The sequence below is a fragment of the Neoarius graeffei genome, chromosome 2 (assembly GCF_027579695.1).
Source record: "Neoarius graeffei isolate fNeoGra1 chromosome 2, fNeoGra1.pri, whole genome shotgun sequence".
Lineage (NCBI taxonomy): Eukaryota > Metazoa > Chordata > Actinopteri > Siluriformes > Ariidae > Neoarius > Neoarius graeffei.
The window spans coordinates 28173458-28193651 of NC_083570.1; the positions used below are offsets into that span (position 1 = coordinate 28173458).

General features: G+C 41.3%; 1 protein-coding gene across 3 annotated transcripts in view; it reads right to left on the reverse strand.

The window, feature by feature from the left end:
- Positions 1-13486: 13486 nt before the first annotated feature.
- dspb (desmoplakin b) overlaps positions 13487-20194 on the reverse strand; it is a 56334-nt gene continuing 49626 nt past the window's right edge. For 2 of the 3 annotated variants that reach the window (XM_060914054.1, XM_060914053.1), the window contains 2 exons: positions 18037-19863; positions 13487-17338 (listed from right to left, as the gene is read on the reverse strand). In XM_060914054.1, coding sequence (XP_060770037.1) covers positions 14111-17338; positions 18037-19863 — 5055 coding nt within the window. In that variant the 3' untranslated portion in view covers positions 13487-14110. The remainder of the gene's footprint in view (positions 17339-18036; positions 19864-20194) is intronic. The other variant, XM_060914055.1, reaches the window with a different exon arrangement.

The window sequence follows — 20194 nt, forward strand, 5'->3', positions numbered from 1 at the left end:
AAATGCAGACATTTCTCCGCTAATGATTCCCATGCTGCTCAGTCGCAAACATCGCGAGTGGCGAAAACCGGGACATATCCGTGTCCCGACAGACTTTTGTCGGGACTCGGGACACACAACCCCAAATCGGGACTGTCCCGGTAAAACCGGGACGTCTGGTCACCCTAGACAAAGTACAACCCCGATTCCAAAAAAGTTGGGACAAAGTACAAATTGTAAATAAAAACAGAATGCAATGATGTGGAAGTTTCAAAATTCAATATTTTATTCAGAATAGAACATAGATGACCTATCAAAAGTTTAAACTGAGAAAATGTATCATTTAAAGAGAAAAATTTGGTGATTTTAAATTTCATGACAACAACACATCTCAAAAAAGTTGGGACAAGGCCATGTTTACCACTGTGAGACATCCCCATTTCTCTTTACAACAGTCTGTAAACGTCTGGGGACTGAGGAGACAAGTTGCTCAAGTTTAGGGATAGGAATGTTAACCCATTCTTGTCTAATGTAGGATTCTAGTTGCTCAACTGTCTTAGGTCTTTTTTGTCGTATCTTTCGTTTTATGATGTGCCAAATGTTTTCTATGGGTGAAAGATCTGGACTGCAGTTCAGTACCCGGACCCTTCTTCTACGCAGCCATGATGCTGTAATTGATGCAGTATGTGGTTTGGCATTGTCATGTTGGAAAATGCAAGGTCTTCCCTGAAAGAGACGTTGTCTGGATGGGAGCATATATTGCTCTAGAATCTGGATATACCTTTCAGCATTGATGGTGTCTTTCCAGATGTGTAAGCTGCCCATGCCACACGCACTAATGCAACCCCATACCATCAGAGATGCAGGCTTCTGAACTGAGCGCTGATAACAACTTGGGTAGTCCTTCGACAGTGAAAAATTGCAAAGAGTTTGAACATATCATCATCTATAGTGCATATCATCATCAAAAGATTCAGAGAATCTGGAAGAATCTCTGTGCGTAAGGGTCAAGGCTGGAAAACCATACTGGGTGCTCGTGATCTTCGGGCCCTTAGATGGCACTGCATCACATACAGGCATGCTTCTGTATTGGAAATCACAAAATGGGCTCATGAATATTTCCAGAGAACATTATCTGTGAACACAATTCACTGTGCCATCCGCCATTGCCAGCTAAAACTCTATAGTTCAAAGAAGAAGCCGTATCTAAACATGATCCAGAAGCGCAGACGTCTTCTCTGGGCCAAGGCTCATTTAAAATGGACTGTGGCAAAGTGGAAAACTGTTCTGTGGGCAGTCGAATCAAAATTTGAAGTTCTTTATGGAAATCAGGGACACCGTGTCATTCGGACTAAAGAGGAGAAGGACGACCCAAGTTGTTATTGGCGCTCAGTTCAGAAGCCTGCATCTCTGATGGTATGGGGTTGCATTACTGCGTGTGGCATGGGCAGCTTACACATCTGGAAAGACACCATCAATGCTGAAAGGTATATCCAGGTTCTAGAGCAACATATGCTCCCATCCAGACGACGTCTCTTTCAGGGAAGACCTTGCATTTTCCAACATGACAATGCCAAACCACATTACAGCATCATGGCTACATAGAAGAAGGGTCCGGGTACTGAACTGGCCAGCCTGCAGTCCAGATCTTTCACCCATAGAAAACATTTGGCGCATCATAAAACGGAAGATACGACAAAAAAGACCTAAGACAGTTGAGCAACTAGAATCCTACATTAGACAAGAATGGGTTAACATTCCTATCCCTAAACATGAGCAACTTGTCTCCTCAGTCCCCAGACGTTTACGGCTTTACATTAGCACCCGCCAAATGTGGGTAAAATTCGGCTTTGGCGGGTAATAACTTTAGTCCCACTAGCCACTTTGGCGGGTGGTTTATTCTGTGGTATGACAATATATTTTAATTGTAGTTTTCTCTGAAGGCATCTGATATAATAAACGCATTGCAATGTAATATTACGCGCCTACAACTCCCATGAACACCTGCGTAAACATTCTGACAACATGTTAGAATTGTTTGGAACGTTCGTTAACGGCTCAGATAAAATCAGTGATGCGGTAACCTGCGGTTAATGAACGAAGCAACAAAGTTGCTGACGACTGACAAGCGCACTATGTGGCAGCATATAGCTGGAGTTTCAAACCCTGCTGCTCAGGGGAAAAGGGGCAGAGATGAGCAGGGCCGGAGCAGCATTTTAAAATCACCGAGGTCCGTGATGCGCAAAGCGCGCGCTGAAACATGTTCGCCATATTTAAATGAGAGGGGTGAATTACACGCCACGCAAGAGATCTATTCCTGAAATTACTTTTCATAGTGTTTGAACTGAATATCATCAGTTTTGAAAAAAAAAATAATGTACCGTATGCATACCTGTCAACCCTCCCGTTTTTCCCGGGAAATCCCTTATTTTGACTTATTTCCCGCTGTCTTCCCGTTTTTTTATTTTCCCGAAAATATCCCGTATTTTCACATTATATAAAAGTCCCGTATTTTCACAATATAAAAGAGTCAGTAGGTCCAGAATTCATGACACGCCTCTGTTTACAGCAGGAAGTCTCATCTCATTATCTCTAGCCGCTTTATCCTTCTACAGGGTCGCAGGCAAGCTGGAGCCTATCCTAGCTGACTACGGGCGAAAGGCGGGGTACACCCTGGACAAGTCGCCAGGTCATCACAGGGCTGACACATAGACACAGACAACCATTCACACTCACATCTATGGTCAATTTTAGAGTCACCAGTTAACCTAACCTGCATGTCTTTGGACTGTGGGGGAAACCGGAGCACCCGGAGGAAACCCACGCGGACATGGGGAGAACATGCAAACTCCGCACAGAAAGGCCCTCGCCGGCCCCGGGGCTCGAACCCAGGACCTTCTTGCTGTGAGGCGACAGCGCTAACCACTACACCACCGTGCCGCCCCTACAGCAGGAAGTCGGGCCATGAATTCACGTCCCCCGGAGGCGAGGCTGAACAAGTGATTAGGTCCAGTGTTGCCAGATTGGGCGGTTTCCCTCCCTAGTTGGGCGGTTTCAAGTGCATTTTGGCGGGTTTTGAACATATTTTGGGCTGGAAAACGTCAGCAGTATCTGGCAACACTGATTAGGTCTGAGGTGAAGATGGCAATGCTAATAGCTAAGAAAAACATTAGCCTCTCTTTCTTTGATGATTTCAACAAGTGCGTGGCTGGAATGTTCCCAGACTCTTCCATCGCAAAGAAATTTTCCATGGGGAAAACGAAAGCCTCCCAAATAATCAAAGGTAAGCTACACATGTTTACATTAAGTATGTCCTGGCTAAGACCTCATAAATAGCCTAGTGTAAACTAATTGGTGTATTAACTGTTTTATCCACTCATTGTCTATTTTATTTTCTATCTGAAACTTACCCATTTTAAATCACTCTTGGTTTAATATCTTATATTACTCTTCATCTCTTTATCTCTCTATCTATCTATCTAGTGTTCTGAGGCCATGACTATGGTAAAACCGTAATAAATTGCAATGGAATTGAATTTATTGACTGGTTATATAATTACCTTTCTTATTTTAACATATGTATTTTAGCCCTTAATTTGGGAAATAACTGGTACCACTGAAAGCAAATAAAAATAAATGTATAGTTTATTCACAAATGCACTCTATAAACCATAAGCATATGGAGTTTGGGTCTTGGCTATCACCAACATGCACCAGAGTACAGGAAATCACAAATACTAGATAGAAAATTGACCCCATTCAACTACACACCCACTTTTGGTGAAGGGTATGACTTTCCGAAATTTTCCCTTACTTTGAGTTAAAAATCTGGGAAATATCCCTTTTTTTCAAACCTCAAAGTTGACAGGTATGCGTATGTGGCAAGAGTAAGAATAATTTAAGCTTGTTTAATGGTTTGATCTGGCCCAAGCAATGAGGACAAAAGATACCCTAACCATGCAGCCTATGGAACTAAGATACATTAACAATCTGGCATCCATTACACCTACACCAAAAAAAAAAAAAAAAAATCTGGGAAAAAAATCAGTATACACCACCACGTTTTCAGCAAAGTTATCCAAGGCAAACATAAGTTGAAACTTTCCACTCTATTGCTTTGGCTTATCGAATGATTTATTTTTAAAATCACAAACAAGGCAGGCTACAACTGCGCTGCTACACATGTAGTACGGAGTAAACCTGAAAAGTAAACCCGATCTGCTCAGAGAGTCATATGAGCTCCTCTTGAGCTCCTCTTCAGCCTCTTTGATGGCGCATCCTACAGTGGTGCTTGAAAGTTTGTGAACCCTTTAGAATTTTCTCTATTTCTGCATAAATATGACCTAAAATGTCATCAGATTTTCACACAAGTCCTAAAAGTAGATAAAGAGAACCCAGTTAAACAAATGACACAAAAATATTATACTTGGGCATTTATTTATTGAGGAAAATGATCCAATATTACATATGTGAGTGGCAAAAGTATGTGAACCTTTGCTTTCAGTATCTGGTGTGACCCCCTTGTGCAGCAATAACTGCAACTAAACATTTGCGGTAACTGTTGATCAGTCCTGCACTGATCAACAATTTTAGCCCATTCCTCCATACAGAACAGCTTCAACTCTGGGATGTTGGTGGGTTTCCTCACATGAACTGCTCGCTTCAGGTCCTTCCACAACATTTCGATTGGATTAAGGTCAGGACTTTGACTTGGCCATTCCAAAACATTAACTTTATTCTTCTTTAACCATTCTTTGGTAGAACGACTTGTGTGCTTAGAATTGTTGTCTTGCTGCATGACCCACCGTCTCTTGAGATTCAGTTCATGGACAGATGTCCTGACATTTTCCTTTAGAATTCGCTGGTATCCATCAATGATGGCAAGCCAGGACGGCCCAGATGCAGCAAAACAGGCCCAAACCATGATACTACCCCCAACATATTTTACAGATGGGATAAGGTTCTTATGCTGGAATGCAGTGTTTTCCTTTCTCCAAACATAGCGCTTCTCATTTAAATCAAAAAGTTCTATTTTGGTCTCATCCATCCACAAAACATTTTTCCAATAGCCTTCTGGCTTGTCCACGTGATCTTTAGCAAACTGCAGACAAGCAGCAATGTTCTTTTTGGAGAGCAGTGGCTTTCTCCTTGCAACCCTGCCATGCACACCATTGTTGTTCAGTGTTCTCCTGATGGTGGACTCATGAACATTAACATTAGCCAATGTGAGAGATGCCTTCAGTTGCTGAGAAGTTACCCTGGGGTCCTTTGTGACCTCGCCGACTATTACACACCTTGCTCTTGGAGTGATTTTTGTTGGTTGACTGCTCCTGGGGAGGGTAACAATGGTATTGAATTTCCTCCATTTGTACACAACCTGTCTGACTGTGGATTGGTGGAGTCCAAACTCTTTAGAGATGATTTTGTAACCTTTTCCAGCCTGATGAGCATCAACAACGCTTTTTCTGAGGTCCTCAGAAATCTCCTTTGTTCGTGCCATGATACACTTCCACAAACATGTTGTGAAGATCAGACTTTGATAGATCCCTGTTCTTTAAATAAAACAGGGTGCCCACTCACACCTGATTGTCATCCCATTGATTGAAAACACCTGACTCTAATTTCACCTTCAAATTAACTGCTAATCCTAGAGGTTCACATACTTTTGCCACTGACAGATAGGTAATATTGGGTCATTTTCCTCAATAAATAAATGACCAAGTATAATATTTTTGTCTCATTTGTTTTAACTAGGTTCTCTTTATCTACTTTTAGGACTCGTGTGAAAATCTGATGATGTTTTAGGTCATATTTATGCAGAAATATAGAAAATTATAACGGGTTCACAAACTGTCAAGCACCACTGTATATGGAAAGCCACTAGAGGCAAAACATGGCCACGTTCATATTACACCACAGGTTCCTGAATGTGGTCCTGGAATGCACCATTTTCCCCTGGTTCAGCTATAATCAGCTAATTAACTAATTATACAACAGTTCAGTAATATACAGACTCACTAATTTGATTGGCTGACCAGCGTTCCATTAGTGCCTATGTTTAGTATAACCGAACTGGGACGTTACCCCTTTTCGACCCACAGAGAACGGATTCTGTTCTTGTTCAAAGAATCCTGAATGGAATAGGTTCAAGAACCTGTTCCCTGTTGGTCGAAAAGGTGTACTCATTCGTAAGGTGTTTTTTTTTTTTTTTGTAGGCTGTAGCCACGATGTCATCATGTTGCACTTTCATAAAGCTGTTAAATTTACATTTTCGAACTTCGTAGTCAGCTGGGATAGGCTCCAGCTTGCCTGTGACCCTGTAAAACAGGATAAAGTGCAATCAGTGTAATGCATCTCTCATAACCCGGGATGGAACAGTACCGTCGTGTGTGTGTGTGTGTATTATTTACTAGCTGGGGTGGTCCGTATCGTGAAATACTGTGACCGAGGTCTTGAAAATACTGACTGAGGCCTCTGGGCTGAGGTCACGGTATTTCACGATACGGACCGACCTAAAGCTGGGAAATAATATATTTATGTTTTAATCTCATGTCATCTCCTCTAGCCGCTTTATCCTGTTTTACAGGGTCACAGGCAAGCTGGAGCCTATCCCAGCTGACTACGAAGTTCGAAAATGTAAATTTAACAGCTTTATGAAAGTGCGCTGATGGTTACCATGGAAACCCCATGTCTCCTGCACTGCGTTCCTCCCCCGAGTCGTGCGTGCGCTCATTCGCTTTTGTGTTCTTGGTCTCAGAGCCGCGCGCACCAAACAGAGACAGAATCAATGTTTAACATCATTAACAATGCACTTTTTACGGAGACGTTTTAATGTTATTCTTTATTTTTTATCCAGTTGAATATTTAGCATACAAATGTATTTTCAGCTCTTAAAAATGACCGAGGTCCGGACTGCGGGGGCCTCAGAGCTGGCTGCGGCCATGGAGATGAACAAGATGCGAATAGGAAAATAAGACAGTTCAATGACAAATGGAAGTTCGGGTGAGATTGGCTAGTTCATAGCAAAACCAAAAATGCCATGTACTGCGAAGACTGTAGAAAGTCTGGCAAAGACAGGCACCAGTAATTTTAAACTCGAAATTATAAAGGACCACGAAAAGCCAAATGCACACATCGGTACTATAACATCAAAACAGGCGAAGACAGCTGGTCACTACAGGACAGCATTGCTTTCAGTCTCTGGCTGTCATGAAGTCGGCTTAGCTGAAGAGGATGGAGCTGCTGTTTAGAAACATTCATGCGATTGGAAAGAAGTTGATCCCGCCCCAGCTATCAACTTATGGCCTGCTGGAAGCCTCAGGTCACGAAGACCATTTTTCATGGACCATTCAGACTCATCTGATGATGAATATAATGAGGACATTTAATGTCTCTCTCTACACATGTTCACACAAACACACACACACACTATTAATAGATAATACATAATATACATAATACTTGCATATCAAAACATCAAATGTTTTTCAATGATAAATGTTTTGAATTGGACTTTTAATATTAGAATCGGGCGGCACGGTGGTGTAGTGGTTAGCGCTGTTGCCTCACAGCAAGAAGGTCCTGGGTTCGAGCCCTGTGGCCGGCGAGGGCCTTTCTGTGCGGAGTTTGCATGTTCTCCCCGTGTCCGTGTGGGTTTCCTCCAGGTGCTCCGGTTTCCCCCAAAGACATGCAGGTTAGGTTAACTGGTGACTCTAAATTGACCGTGAGTGTGAATGGTTGTCTGTGTCAGCCCTGTGATGACCTGGCAACTTGTCCAGGGTGTACCCCGCCTTTCGCCCGTAGTCAGCTGGGATAGGCTCCAGCTTGTCCGCAACCCTGTAGAACAGGATAAAGCGGCTAGAGATAATGAGATGAGATGAATATTAGAATCAGTTCAGTTGTACTGAATGTTATTTTTCATATTATACGATATTTCATATTGTAAGGGGCTTGAATTTGAGTTCAATAAACAGAATACTCTGTTTATATTTTTGTCTGAACTGGTTGCATGTTTTCATATAGGGAGCTACCTTAACAGCACTGAATACTTGAGTGCTACTGTAAAGATACATTATATGCTGCCATTCATAATTAAATCTAGATCTTCCGAACTTTAATGTATCATGGTGAAGAAAAAAATGCGATTTCCTGGCAACAAAATTGTGGCTAGTGAAAAGGCTGACTGGCTAGTGACTCGGGAAAACCACTAGCCACAGTGGCCGGTGAGCAAAAAAGTTAATGTAAAGCCCTGTTACAGACTGTTGTAAAGAGAAACGGGGATGTCTCACAGTGGTAAACATGGCCTTGTCCCAACTTTTTTTGCGATGTGCTGTTGTCATGAAATTTAAAATCACGTAATTTTTTCTCAGTTTAAACATTTGATATGTCATCTATGTTCCAGCGGTCTCAAAAGTAGCCGGTCACCGGCGGCAAATCGCCGGCTATGGCTTGTTATGCCGCCGGCTATTGTCAGTCGAGTCACAAAATTTAATATTAAATATTTCTGACAGCAAAAAAAATTGTGAACGTAAATTACATCCACTATGTAATGCATGTCCGTTGCCGCGTCAACTGTGTTTACATCCTCGACACGAGTGCAGCCATTACTTCCGCCTGTGTTGCCAGATTGTGTTTACATCCTCGACATGAGTGCAGCCATTACTGCTGGCACCTGTGTTGCCAGATTGAGCGTTTTACCGCCCAATTTGGGCGGTTTTAAGTGCATTTCGGCGGGTTTTGAACATATTTTGGGATGTAAAACGTCAGCAGTATCTGGCAACATATTTTTTTACTTAATACAAGAAATTAATGGATGCCAACATTTTTGCCAAAATGGTATTTTATTTTCCATTGTTTAGGCAGCTTCAGCATCATACTGTGAGATTCTGTTCAAATTGTTTTTTTTTTCTTCTATGAAGGCTGAGCCATTTATTTTATTAGTTTATAATTATTGCTTAATTTAGTCTTCAGGAGAGACTGCCTGCACACAGTACTAGTATTAAGTGTTTTTTCTTACATGAAAGCTGAGGCATTTATATTATATTTTAAGGTAACTTCATGTTGTGCTGTGAGGTTCTCTGCACTAACTTTTGAACCAACAGGTGCATTTGGATAAGTAAAGCCTATTTTTCTGCATTTTTTGTAGTCCTGGTAATCGTTTATATTGGTAAAGTTGTTTATAGGACCATTTCTCAGTGTCTGTTTTTTTAATCAATAGTTTTTCAGTAATAACTTAATATTTAACATATATCACTCAATTTTAAACAACCCCCACGCCTCCCCCATGGCTTGCCCCCATAGTCTCCAAAATTTCTGTGGGAAACACTGGCATGCGTAACAACGCTAATCAAGCTTAAGCTAGACGTCCCGGGTAAATGTTATCCCAATTTTAGATGGCCTGTTCCAAACCATCCCGCCCCATGAAAAATTTATACTTGCATATCTATCTATCTATCTATCTATCTATCTATCTATCTATCTATCTATCTATCTATATATATATATATATATATATATATATAAAATCCCTGCACGCTTTGCGTGCATTATGTCTGCCACTGGCAGACATTTTACCATTTTGCACCCTGCTGTAAATTATTTGTACCCTGCTGTTCTCCCAAACTTTGAAGCCCCTGATGTTCTATTCTGAATAAAATATGGAATTTTGAAACTTCCACATCATTGCATTCCGTTTTTATTTACAATTTGTACTTTGTCCCAACTTTTTTGGAATCGGGGTTGTACAAATAGGTTGTACAAATGGTCACTGTCACTTGCTAGCACGGACGTTTTACGTCTCCGATGTGACATCGTGTTGTCTTGACAATGTGCAGTATTGTAGCAATATTGCACGCTCATTCTCCATTGTCTAGTTCCTATCTAGAGTGTTTATACTGGTTATATTGTTGTTTGTTTTTTTCAATTCTATTTTTATTTATTGCATTGCCTGTTTGCACCGTGGGTCAGAGAGGACTGATATTTCATCTGTGCTGTATGTCGAGCATGTATAGCATATTTGACAATAAAGTTGACTTGACTTGATAATATATATAGAATAAGTGATATGATAATATTGCATGCTCTTGAACCAAATTAATGAAACCCACTAGAGGGGAATAGAATACATATTTTTATTCCTTCAAACAAGTGTCTTCTATGTATAATAATTCTCGATATTTCACGCCAATGATGTCACTCTCAGTGTTTTCCTGCTGACTTGATGCATGCTGTCAAAATGGCAAACCAGTTCAAAATTAAAATTCTTTAATGGTGAATGTATATTTCATGCGTGAGTGAAGCCTTTTTTGTCTGTCTATATAATATCAAGAACATTATACGGTCACGCAAAAATATGAAGTTTATCGTCTCATGTTGAAAAATATTTTACTCGTTTGCTTTGCTCACTTGTGAAATATACATTCACTACTCAAAGATAAAACTTCATATCTTCACACGACCGTGTAATATCATGTCATTATATATAAATTGTTTTATAAGTATATTTAGAAGTTGTTTTATGCTGTTTTGAAAGCACATGACTGCTACTCTGTGTTATATTTGTTATACTGTATTTATTATATATATTATATATTTGTTATATTATGTTCTTGTTATATTATGTTCTCAGTACACTGGCTCAGGTGGATAAGGCACCATACCATAAATCCGGGGACCTGGGTTCGATTCCGACCCGAGGTCATTTCCCGATCCCTCCCTGTTTCTCTCTCCTGCTCATTTCCTGTCTCTACACTGTCCTATCCAATAATAAAAAAAAGGTGAAAAAAGCCCCCCCCCCCCCCAAAAAAAAAATATATATATACACAATTGTGAAAAAGTAATGGCTTATAATTCCAGTATCTAAATGGGATGGGTTCCCTTTTAAGTCTACTTGCCTCTCAAGGTTTGTTCCTCATGACATGTTAGATGGTAAAGAAAAACTCCCCATCACCTCTGCCTTTCTCTTTAGGGATCTAAATATAAATCTACATCTGGATTGCTGTGAAACTGCTTTTTGACTATGTCCATTGTTAAAAGCACTGTATTAATATACACAATAAAACAATTGTTGAAGAGTAATGATTTATAATTCCATTATCTGGTGTCACCCAGAAGAGGGTGGGTTCCCTTTTGAGTCTAGTTCCTTCTCAAGGTTTTTTCCTCATGTCATCTTAGGGAGTTTTTCCTTCCCACTGTTGCCTCTGGCTTGCTCATTAGGGATCTAAATATAAATCTCCATCTGGATTACTGTAAAACTGCTTTATGACTATGTCTATTGTTAAAAGCTCTATATAAATAAAACTGAATTGAACTAATGACTTGTTGCCAAAATTTTTCATGGGTCAATAGTACCCTAGGGCATGTATGTAGTTGTCTGGAGAATTGTACTCAAAACATGTATAGTCCATAAATCCCATTTCACATTTATTTAACTTTTTTGTCCTGTATTGTCCAAGTCTGTGGTATACATACTAGTGCATCTCAAAAAATTAGAATATTGTGAAAAAGTTCAATATTTTCCATCAGTTATTTAAGAAAGTGAAAATGTTATATATTATAGACTCATTACACATAGAAAAATGCTTGAAACATTTTAGTTTATTTTAATTTTAAGCAGTATGGCATACAATACAAAAACAAAAACTCCATCTCAAAATATTAGAATATTTCATTTTGAGTTTGAGTAAAACCGTATGAACACAGTATATATCTCGGTCTAGTTCAGTACACACAACCACAATCATGGGGAAGACTGCTGACTTGACTGTTGTCCAGAAGATGATCACTGATGCCCTCCACAAGGAGGGTAAGCCACAAAAGGTCATTGCTGAAAAGGGTGGCTGGAAAAGGTGCACAAGCAGCAGGGATGGCCGCAGTCTTGAGAGGATTGTCAAGAAAAGTTGATTCAAGAACTTGGGAGAGCTTCACAAGGAGTGGACTGAGGCTGGTGTCAGTGTATCAAGACCCATCACGAACAGACATCTTCAAGAAAGGGGATACAACTTTCGCATTCCTAATATCAAGCTACTCCTGAGCCAGAGACAATGTCAGAAGTGTCTTATCTGGGCTAAGGAGAGAAAGAAATGGACTGTTGCTCAGTGGTCCAAAGTCCTGTTTTCAGATGAAAGTACATTTTGCATTTAATTTGGAAATCACAGTTCTAGAGTCTGGAGGAAGAGTGGAGAGGCACAGAATCCAAGGTGTTTGAAGCCCAGTGTGAAGTTTCCACAGTCTGTGATGATTTGGGGTGCCATGTCATCTGCTGGTGTTGGTCCACTGTATTTTATCAAGTCCAAAGTCAACACAGCCATCTACCAGGAGATTTTAGAGCACTTCATGCTTCCATCTGCTGACGAGCTTTTTGGAGATGCTGATTTCCTTTTCCAGCAGGACTTAGCACCTACCCACAGTGCCAAAACTACTACCAAATGGTTTGCTGACCATGATATTACTGTGTTTGATTGGCCAGCCAACTTGCCTGACCTAAACCCCATAGAGAATCTATGGGGTATTGTCAAGAGGAAGATGAGAAACACCCGACCCAAAAATACAGATACGCTGAAGGCCACTATCAAAGCAACCTGGGCTTCAATAACATCTCAGCAGTGCCACAGACTGATCACCTCCATGCCACACCGCATTGATACAGTAATTCATGGTAAAGGAGCCCCAACCAAGTATTGAGTGTATAAATGAATATACTTTTCAGAAGTTGGACATTTCTGTATTGTAAATCCTTTTTTTGATTGATCTTGGAGAATATTCTAATAATTTGAGATACTGGATTTCTGATTTTCATGAGCTATAAGCCATAATCATCAAAATTAAAACAAAAAAGGCTTTAAATATTTCACTTTATATGTAATAAATATAGAATATATGAAAGTTTACCTTTTTGAATTAAATTATTAAAAAAAATGAACTTTTTCATGGTATTCTAATTTTTTGAGATGCACTAGTATATATGTCCAAACGTCAGCACTGGTAGTGATAGGTAACTAACAGAAGAGCCTCGATTCTAGAAGGTGTTCAAAACATTCCTTTGAGATTCTGGCCCATACTGACATTTATATCAGTGAATTTGTAAGTTTGAGAAGGCTTTGTGTGTCAGTTTCTGATAGTAACCATCAGCCTGGAAGTAACCATTAGAAAACAAGTAAATTGTGGCCATAAAGGGTTGCTTGTAGTCAGCAACAATATACATATAGGCTGTGGCATTCAGATTGGTATTATGGGGCACAAGGTGTGCCAAGAAAACATTCTCCACACCATTACACGACCACCTCCAGTCTGAAATGCTGACACAAGGCAGGTTGGGTTTATGGATTACGCTGTTATCAAATTCCGAACCAACCATCTGCATGGCACATCAAGATTTATCAGACTGAGCAAACTTCATATTATTAGTCTCTTAGTATTAACTGTGGTCTTACCGTAGATAAAGTATGAAGACGCTTCACTTATTTATTTAACGTGGTGCTAAATATTGTTGAATATGAATCACTGAAAATGTTGTAATGAACTTTTATTTTAAGGCATCAAATCAGTTAACAACTTTGTTAAAAGAAAATTATTGGACACTGGGTAAATGCTTAAACAAATGTTAGGTTTATCTGAGAAGAAAAAGTAAAAGCACTTACAAATTAATAAGCGAAATGGAATCAATCGGTGGCAACATTAAACATTCTGAATTCCCTGTCTGAGCGAACATTACAGCGACTTTATCACATCCTTGTGAATAAATAATTACCCACACCATTCGAACAAATACAAATGTCTTGTGATTTTCAAATCATCCCCAAACCCACACTTCCACATTTCTATATCAATATAATCAAACATATGTAACTACCTTAGGCAACTACATTAAGTTTATCAAATAAGATCAGCTTAACTGACAATACTGATATTGTCATATAAGAGAAGGCACTCGTTATAAAAATGTCAACATTTAAAATAATTTTAGTTAAGATTTACAAAAGTAAGTTAGTGTCTTCAGCATTATGTACTGTTTAGAATTTAACATTCAGTTATCAGGTCACAGGTCACCTAACCATTAATACATTTATGCTTTGCAAGTTATGCTTTCCCTTTGGGTTATATTTTAAGCAAACTTACTCTCCAACCACACAGACTATGATAGAGACCTGCTGCTGAAGGTGGTGTTACTGTAGCTGAAACTGCTGTATCTGGAGGTGGATGAGTTGGAATAAGTTTGATCCACACTGCCTCTGCGGGATCCAGTTCGAGAGCCTGGAGCAGAGCTTGGGTTTGGATTGTAAGAGCTGCTGATTTCACATGATGTAGAGGCTGCAGGAAGCATACGTACTCCTGTTTTATCTTCCAACAAACAGGCATCCATAGCCTCCTTGTATGTGATTCTCAACTTTGTCTTAGGGCAGGTCAGCATCTTGGGGTGGTGACAAGTGTTCAGGAGCTTCTGTGATGCTCTTCCATCCAACCATCCCAAGTGTACCGCCTCGTCAAGTGTCCGTCTCTGGCCATGCTCTGGATCAAAGAGGCCTCCTGTTAAAAATTGGAACTCAAGGAAACGCTGTCCAGCCTCGAAAGGTAGCCATTTTTCTTTCACTGCCTCAGCTGCTGACAATTTCTTCTTTGTCTTTAAATCCTCAAAGCCAATGTAGGCCTTCTGTGCAGGTTTCAATCGATTAGCCATGTCATTGTCAATTATGCCATTGCGAGTAGCTTCTTGAATGGAGATGCGGCGGCCATCTTCTGGGTTTACAATACCACCAGTGCACGCTTGTGCCTCTAGCAGTCTTTGTGCTGTGATAGAGTCTACAAGGCCATGCTTCATTGCTTTATATATACTGATCTTTTCAGACTTCTCGGTGTCAAAAATGGCCCCAACTGGACTCTGCTCCCCTATAAACTCTCCAGATGACGTCCGAGTAATTGACATGCTGGAAATGCGCTTCAAGGTGTTTGGTGAGGAGGGTGTTTGCTGCAAGGGAGCACTTCTAACAGAGGTCATGACTTCTCTTTTGACTGTCTGGGATGACACTGAGGATGAGGAAGAGCTGGGGGGCTTGTTCATGGCTATGGTTTTAGTGGTGATTTTGTCAACAAACTGTGTAAGAGTAATAATCCCAGAGCGATACTCATGCAAGTTGTCCTCGTTGATTATACCCTTATCAAGAAGGTCTTTTAAGTCATACTGAAGGCCTGTCTTCCTATCACTAATGATCAGTTTACTGGTACCATCTGAGTCAGTAACAGTTATCTCCTCCCACTCACTTTCCTGCTTGGAAAGCTCCATGTAAGTTTCACAGTCAATCAACCCCTTCTGATAGGCTTCATGTACTGTCATTTCCTTATTGGTATCTGGATCTACAATTACAACCCTTGTCTTCCTTGTTGTGTTCTTGTGTGTTGATATCTTGCTTTGATCACGAAGTGGCAGAAGCACAAGGCCAGTTTTATCATCTGTGATGCAACGACTTTTCAACTGCAGATAGGTGAGATTGTCCTGAGTGTTAGGATCAAAAAATCCCTTTGTATCATCTCCCTCATTTTTTAGAATCTGACTCATCTCTTCGCCAAAGTAACCTCTCTTAAAGGCAACATCCACATCAATTCTGTGACTTTGTTTGGGATCAATGATGCCACCACTGGCTATTTGAGCCTGTAGTAGGCGAATGCCATGGCCTTTTTCGATTAGACCCCTCTCAATTGCTTGGAAAAGGGAGATGATTTTTTCACTACCAGGATCTTTATATCCAGTAACAGCTCTCTCAGCTGAAAGGAGCTTATCTTTGAATTCTACACCAACAATACCTTTCTTACAAGCCTCCTCTACTGTGTAGTACTGGTTGTTGATGGGGTCAATTATGAAGCCTGAAGCTGCCTGAGCCTCCAGAAGCTCCAGTGTGGTGCCAGGCCGTAGGAGTCCTTCTTTCATTGCTTGGTAGATAGGCAGAATGCGTGCGTCAGCCTGATCATAGACTCCAGCAATGCAGGTGGATCCTTGCAGATAGGCTCCAAGTCTGTGCTCAATGTCTTGGCTAGTCAGTTTGCCTTCTCTTAGCTGATCAATGTCTGAAGGCTCTAACAGGTTGGCCTCTACCAGATGTGACAGAAAGACCTTTTCTCGTAAACCCTGTACAGTCATTGGTGCCTGGGGGGCTGGTAGCATGAGCAAGCCTGTGTTCGGGTCAGCTTTGCATTGCCTCTTCAGGCTGACATAGCTAGCACTCAGATTTGTGCTAGGGTCAATATAGCAATTTGGTTTCTCAATCAGGGCTTGATAAAGTTTCTCATCAATCAGATTACGGTCCCTGGCAACATCCTTGGGGAGGTATATACTAAGGACAGGATCAATAATCCCTCCTGCAGCCTCCTGTGCCTGCAGCAGACGCAGAGCTGTATCTTGATCTATCATGCCTTTTCTCATGGCTTGACTGGCTGAGAGAAGTTTGGCTGTGTTTGAATCTCTAAACCCAATGCAGGCAGCCTCTGCAGTCAGCAGTTGCTTTTTATCCCCTTCATGCACAAGTCCATTAAGACAAGCCTCTTCTACGGTCATCTTTAAATTTGCTCTGGGATCAATTATATGTCCTGTTGCTGCCTGAGCCTCTAACAGTTTCACTGCACTCTCTGCAGAGATCAGCTTATCTTTCTTGGCCTCTGTGACCGTCAACTTTCCAGTGGGTCCAGCTAGTCCTGCAATGGCTCCTGTGCCCTTGAGATTCAGCTTGATATTAACAGCCACATCCTGGATAGTCTGATGGCCCTTTAGCAAATGGTCCAGTGTTTTTTTGTCAATAACGCCACAGTTGTGTAGCTGTTGGACTGTGACTTTTTTGCGGATACCATCAAAGACGAGAGTGGAGGGATCAACAGTTGTGCCAAGGTGATCTGTCTGTGTGTATCTATTTACTGCATTTTCTTTCTGTCTTAGTCTCAGAACCTCTTCTTGCAAGGAATCTCTGAGTGTAACTAGGCCACTGCGCTCCTGCTCCAATCCCTGCAGTTGGAGCTTATAGCGCTCTTCAACCTGTTCAAGTTGGGCCTGCAGCTGTTCCATACGTGTCCTCAACGAGATACATTCTCCTTCTAGCGCCATGCGCACTGTGATGTGCTGCTGCACATGCTCATCTTGGCTTTGATGTTGCTTCTTCCAGATGCCAAACTCATTCCTGAGCCTCTCGTTCTCTTCCTGCAGCTGCTTTTTAAGGCGCAATTCTGTCTCTAACTTAAGTTTGGTACTTTGAAGATCTTCCTCAGTTTTCTGCATACAGATCATTTTTTCCTCTAGGGTTTTTATCTTCTTGATGAGAGAATCTCGCTCTTGTTGTAATTCAGTGCACTGAGATTGGGAAGACTGGATCAAGCTTGATGTCTAAGTAGAAAGTGAGAGACAGAAAGAGAGAAATATGTTAAACAATTCAATCAACAAAATGCCAAAAGGGTTTATAGTTTAGATATTCTAAAAGCACAAGTCCATGCATTTAAAAGGAAACATTGAATCATTGATAAGTAGTTTAAAATCATTTACTAGGAGACATTATAAATGTATCAAATGATTATTTAATTACTGCTGAGTGCCCTTTCAGCTAGCCATTTGATTCAGTGTAGGTAGATTTAAAATTGTTCAAATACAAAATCATACTACCAAAATCCACAAGTCCCATAGAGTCAGACAAGGCAATGTATATGTTTAAGAATATTGGATAGAGTAATGACTTAAGAATGACTTGATTAGAGATTGAGTGGCAGGCAATGATCAAAACACCATAAATTGTGGCAGGCAATGATCAAAACACCATAAATTAAACACAAGAAGAAACAACAACAACAACAAAAAAAAAGCACACAGTGTGAGGATTCCTTGAGAATAAGTGCCTTCCATGGGAATAGGTGATAGACTCAGGTGCAGACAAACCATGAAATGAAAATTTTGCATGGCAGAGTACAAAAGGCCATCTGCAGTGTGTGAAGAGCTTGAAAAGCATGAAGCAAGTTGGAAAAGATCCTACATAATGTCTGAGTAGAACTACAGTCTATGGTAATCCCAGACATTCTACAGTTGATTAGTACCTCATTGGATTGTTTTTGGATATTCTGTATCTCCGACTGAAGCTTCTCTCTCTCCTCTGAGAGCTGTTGGATAAGTTTGTTATGCTCTATGTGGATACATTGGCTGTTTTGGAGCTGTTGCTGAAGTGTTGTAATATGGGTGCTCATCTCGTGATTCTCATGTTGCCTGCCTTGCAGCAGCTGATCATGCTCCAGTCGCACAGCTCGTAACTCCTCCTCCAGGCCAAGGCGCTCTTTGGTAAGTGCCTCTGTGAGCTTCTTCATGCGCTCTGCATCAGAAATGGTTTCATTCAGTGCTTTGGTTTTTTCTTCCATGGTTCGCTGCAAGGCTTGAAAGCGCCGATCGGCCTCACAAACTCGACCTTGCTCCTGCACCAGCTGAAACCTTAAAGATTTAATTTCTGCTTCCAATGTAGCTAGACGCTGAGAGGAGGCGCCATACTCCTTCAGGTTACGGTCAAGAGCCTCCTGTAGCTTTCTGCGTGCTTCTTCTGATTTTTTGGCCTCAGTGCTAGCCTCCTCCTGATTCTTTTGTAAAGTGGTTATGGTTGAGATGTACTCACGCATAGCCTGGTTTGTCTTCTCGAGCTGAGCTTCTGTCTTCCTGCGCTTTGCAGCCTCCTCTTGGGCTACTTTTATTTGCTGATTCAGCTGCCCATCTAGTTGTTTTAGCTCCTCCTGGAGTTCTTGAACTCTTGCCTGAAGGTGTGAAATATTCTGTTCTGCCCGGTTTCGCTCAATGCCCTGGGTTTCCACCTCCATACGGAGGATGCTTAGCTCTTGGTGTGAAGAACGAAGTTTGATTAATTCCTGACTACAAGTTGTATGTTTAGCATGGAGGTCTGCAAGCTCCTTCTGCAAATGGCCATTCTCCACCTCCAGGGCTCGCCTCTTGTGCATCTCGTCATCAAGTGACTGTGTGAGGGTGGAGATCTGATGGGTCTTCTCCTGCAGAGACTTTGTAGTGTGTGCTTGCACTTCCTTCCATCTGCTCTCTTCTACACTCTGCTGACTAAGAAGCAACTGTATCTGAGCCTCCAATTCACTCCTTTTTCTGGTTTCCTCTGTACCTGTTGTGATCTGTTGCTGCAGCATTGCCTCTATACGTTTTCTTTGAGCCTGTTCCTTGCTGAGAGTGAGCTGTAACCTCTTCATCTCTTCCTGTAATTTACTGCGTTCCCCCTCTACCCTGTCATACTCAATCTGCATGGATAAGGAGTCATTCTTCCGCTGCTGTGAGAGCTTCTGCATGTTTGTTTGTGTTACCAGGATCTGGGACTCATGGGTCTGTTTGACCTCCCTCATTTCAGTGCTGTGCTGCTGCCTTACCTTAGCCAGCTCCATCTGTGTCCGTTTCAGGTTCTCCGACTCCTCCTCCAACTGCCTTCGCATACTCTCAACCTCCCGTGTTCGATCCGACACAGTCTTCTCCAATTCAATTTTGGCCCAGTTGGCCCCCTCTAACTCCTTTAGTCTTTTCTGCATGGTCTTCTCATGTTCTTCCTGTTGACTGTTATACCTTTCCTGCACAATTTTTCTGTTTCTCTTCTCCTCCTCCACAAGTAGTTTGAGACGCTGCAGCTCGTCCATGAGCTCATTTAGGCGGCTCTGCGAGGAGCTTAGGTTTGCTTGTGCTGTGCTGCACTTTAGAGCTTGGCTTCTCTTCACCTCCTCCAGGGAAAGGAGGTGCTCCTGAGATTCATTCAGCTTAAGCTGGTACCGTGAGAGTGACTCTTGCAGTGAGGCATTCTTAGCATCACGGTCTTCTATGTCTGCTCTCAGAAGTCTTAACTCCTCTTCAAGCAAATCTATCTTGGTGTTCCGCATCTTTGAACAAATCACAGGGAAAAAACAAAAAACACATCTAATAAAGATCAGAGGTCATCATCATCATCATCATCATCAAAAACAACAACCCCAAATCAGAACAAGAGTGCTCGAAAAGCACAATATCCCCTGCCGGCAACTCTGGTAAGACGCAACTGAATTGAACGAAACTGCAATATGCATATTACTGACATATAACAAAGAATCTGGTCAAGTTTCATGAAATTCCTCCAAAAATTGTGAAAGGAGTTGATTTCAGAAGGTGAGTACCCTTCCCGGGACGGACGGAAGGACATCGCCACAACAATCCCCCTTTGGGCTTTTCGGCCAG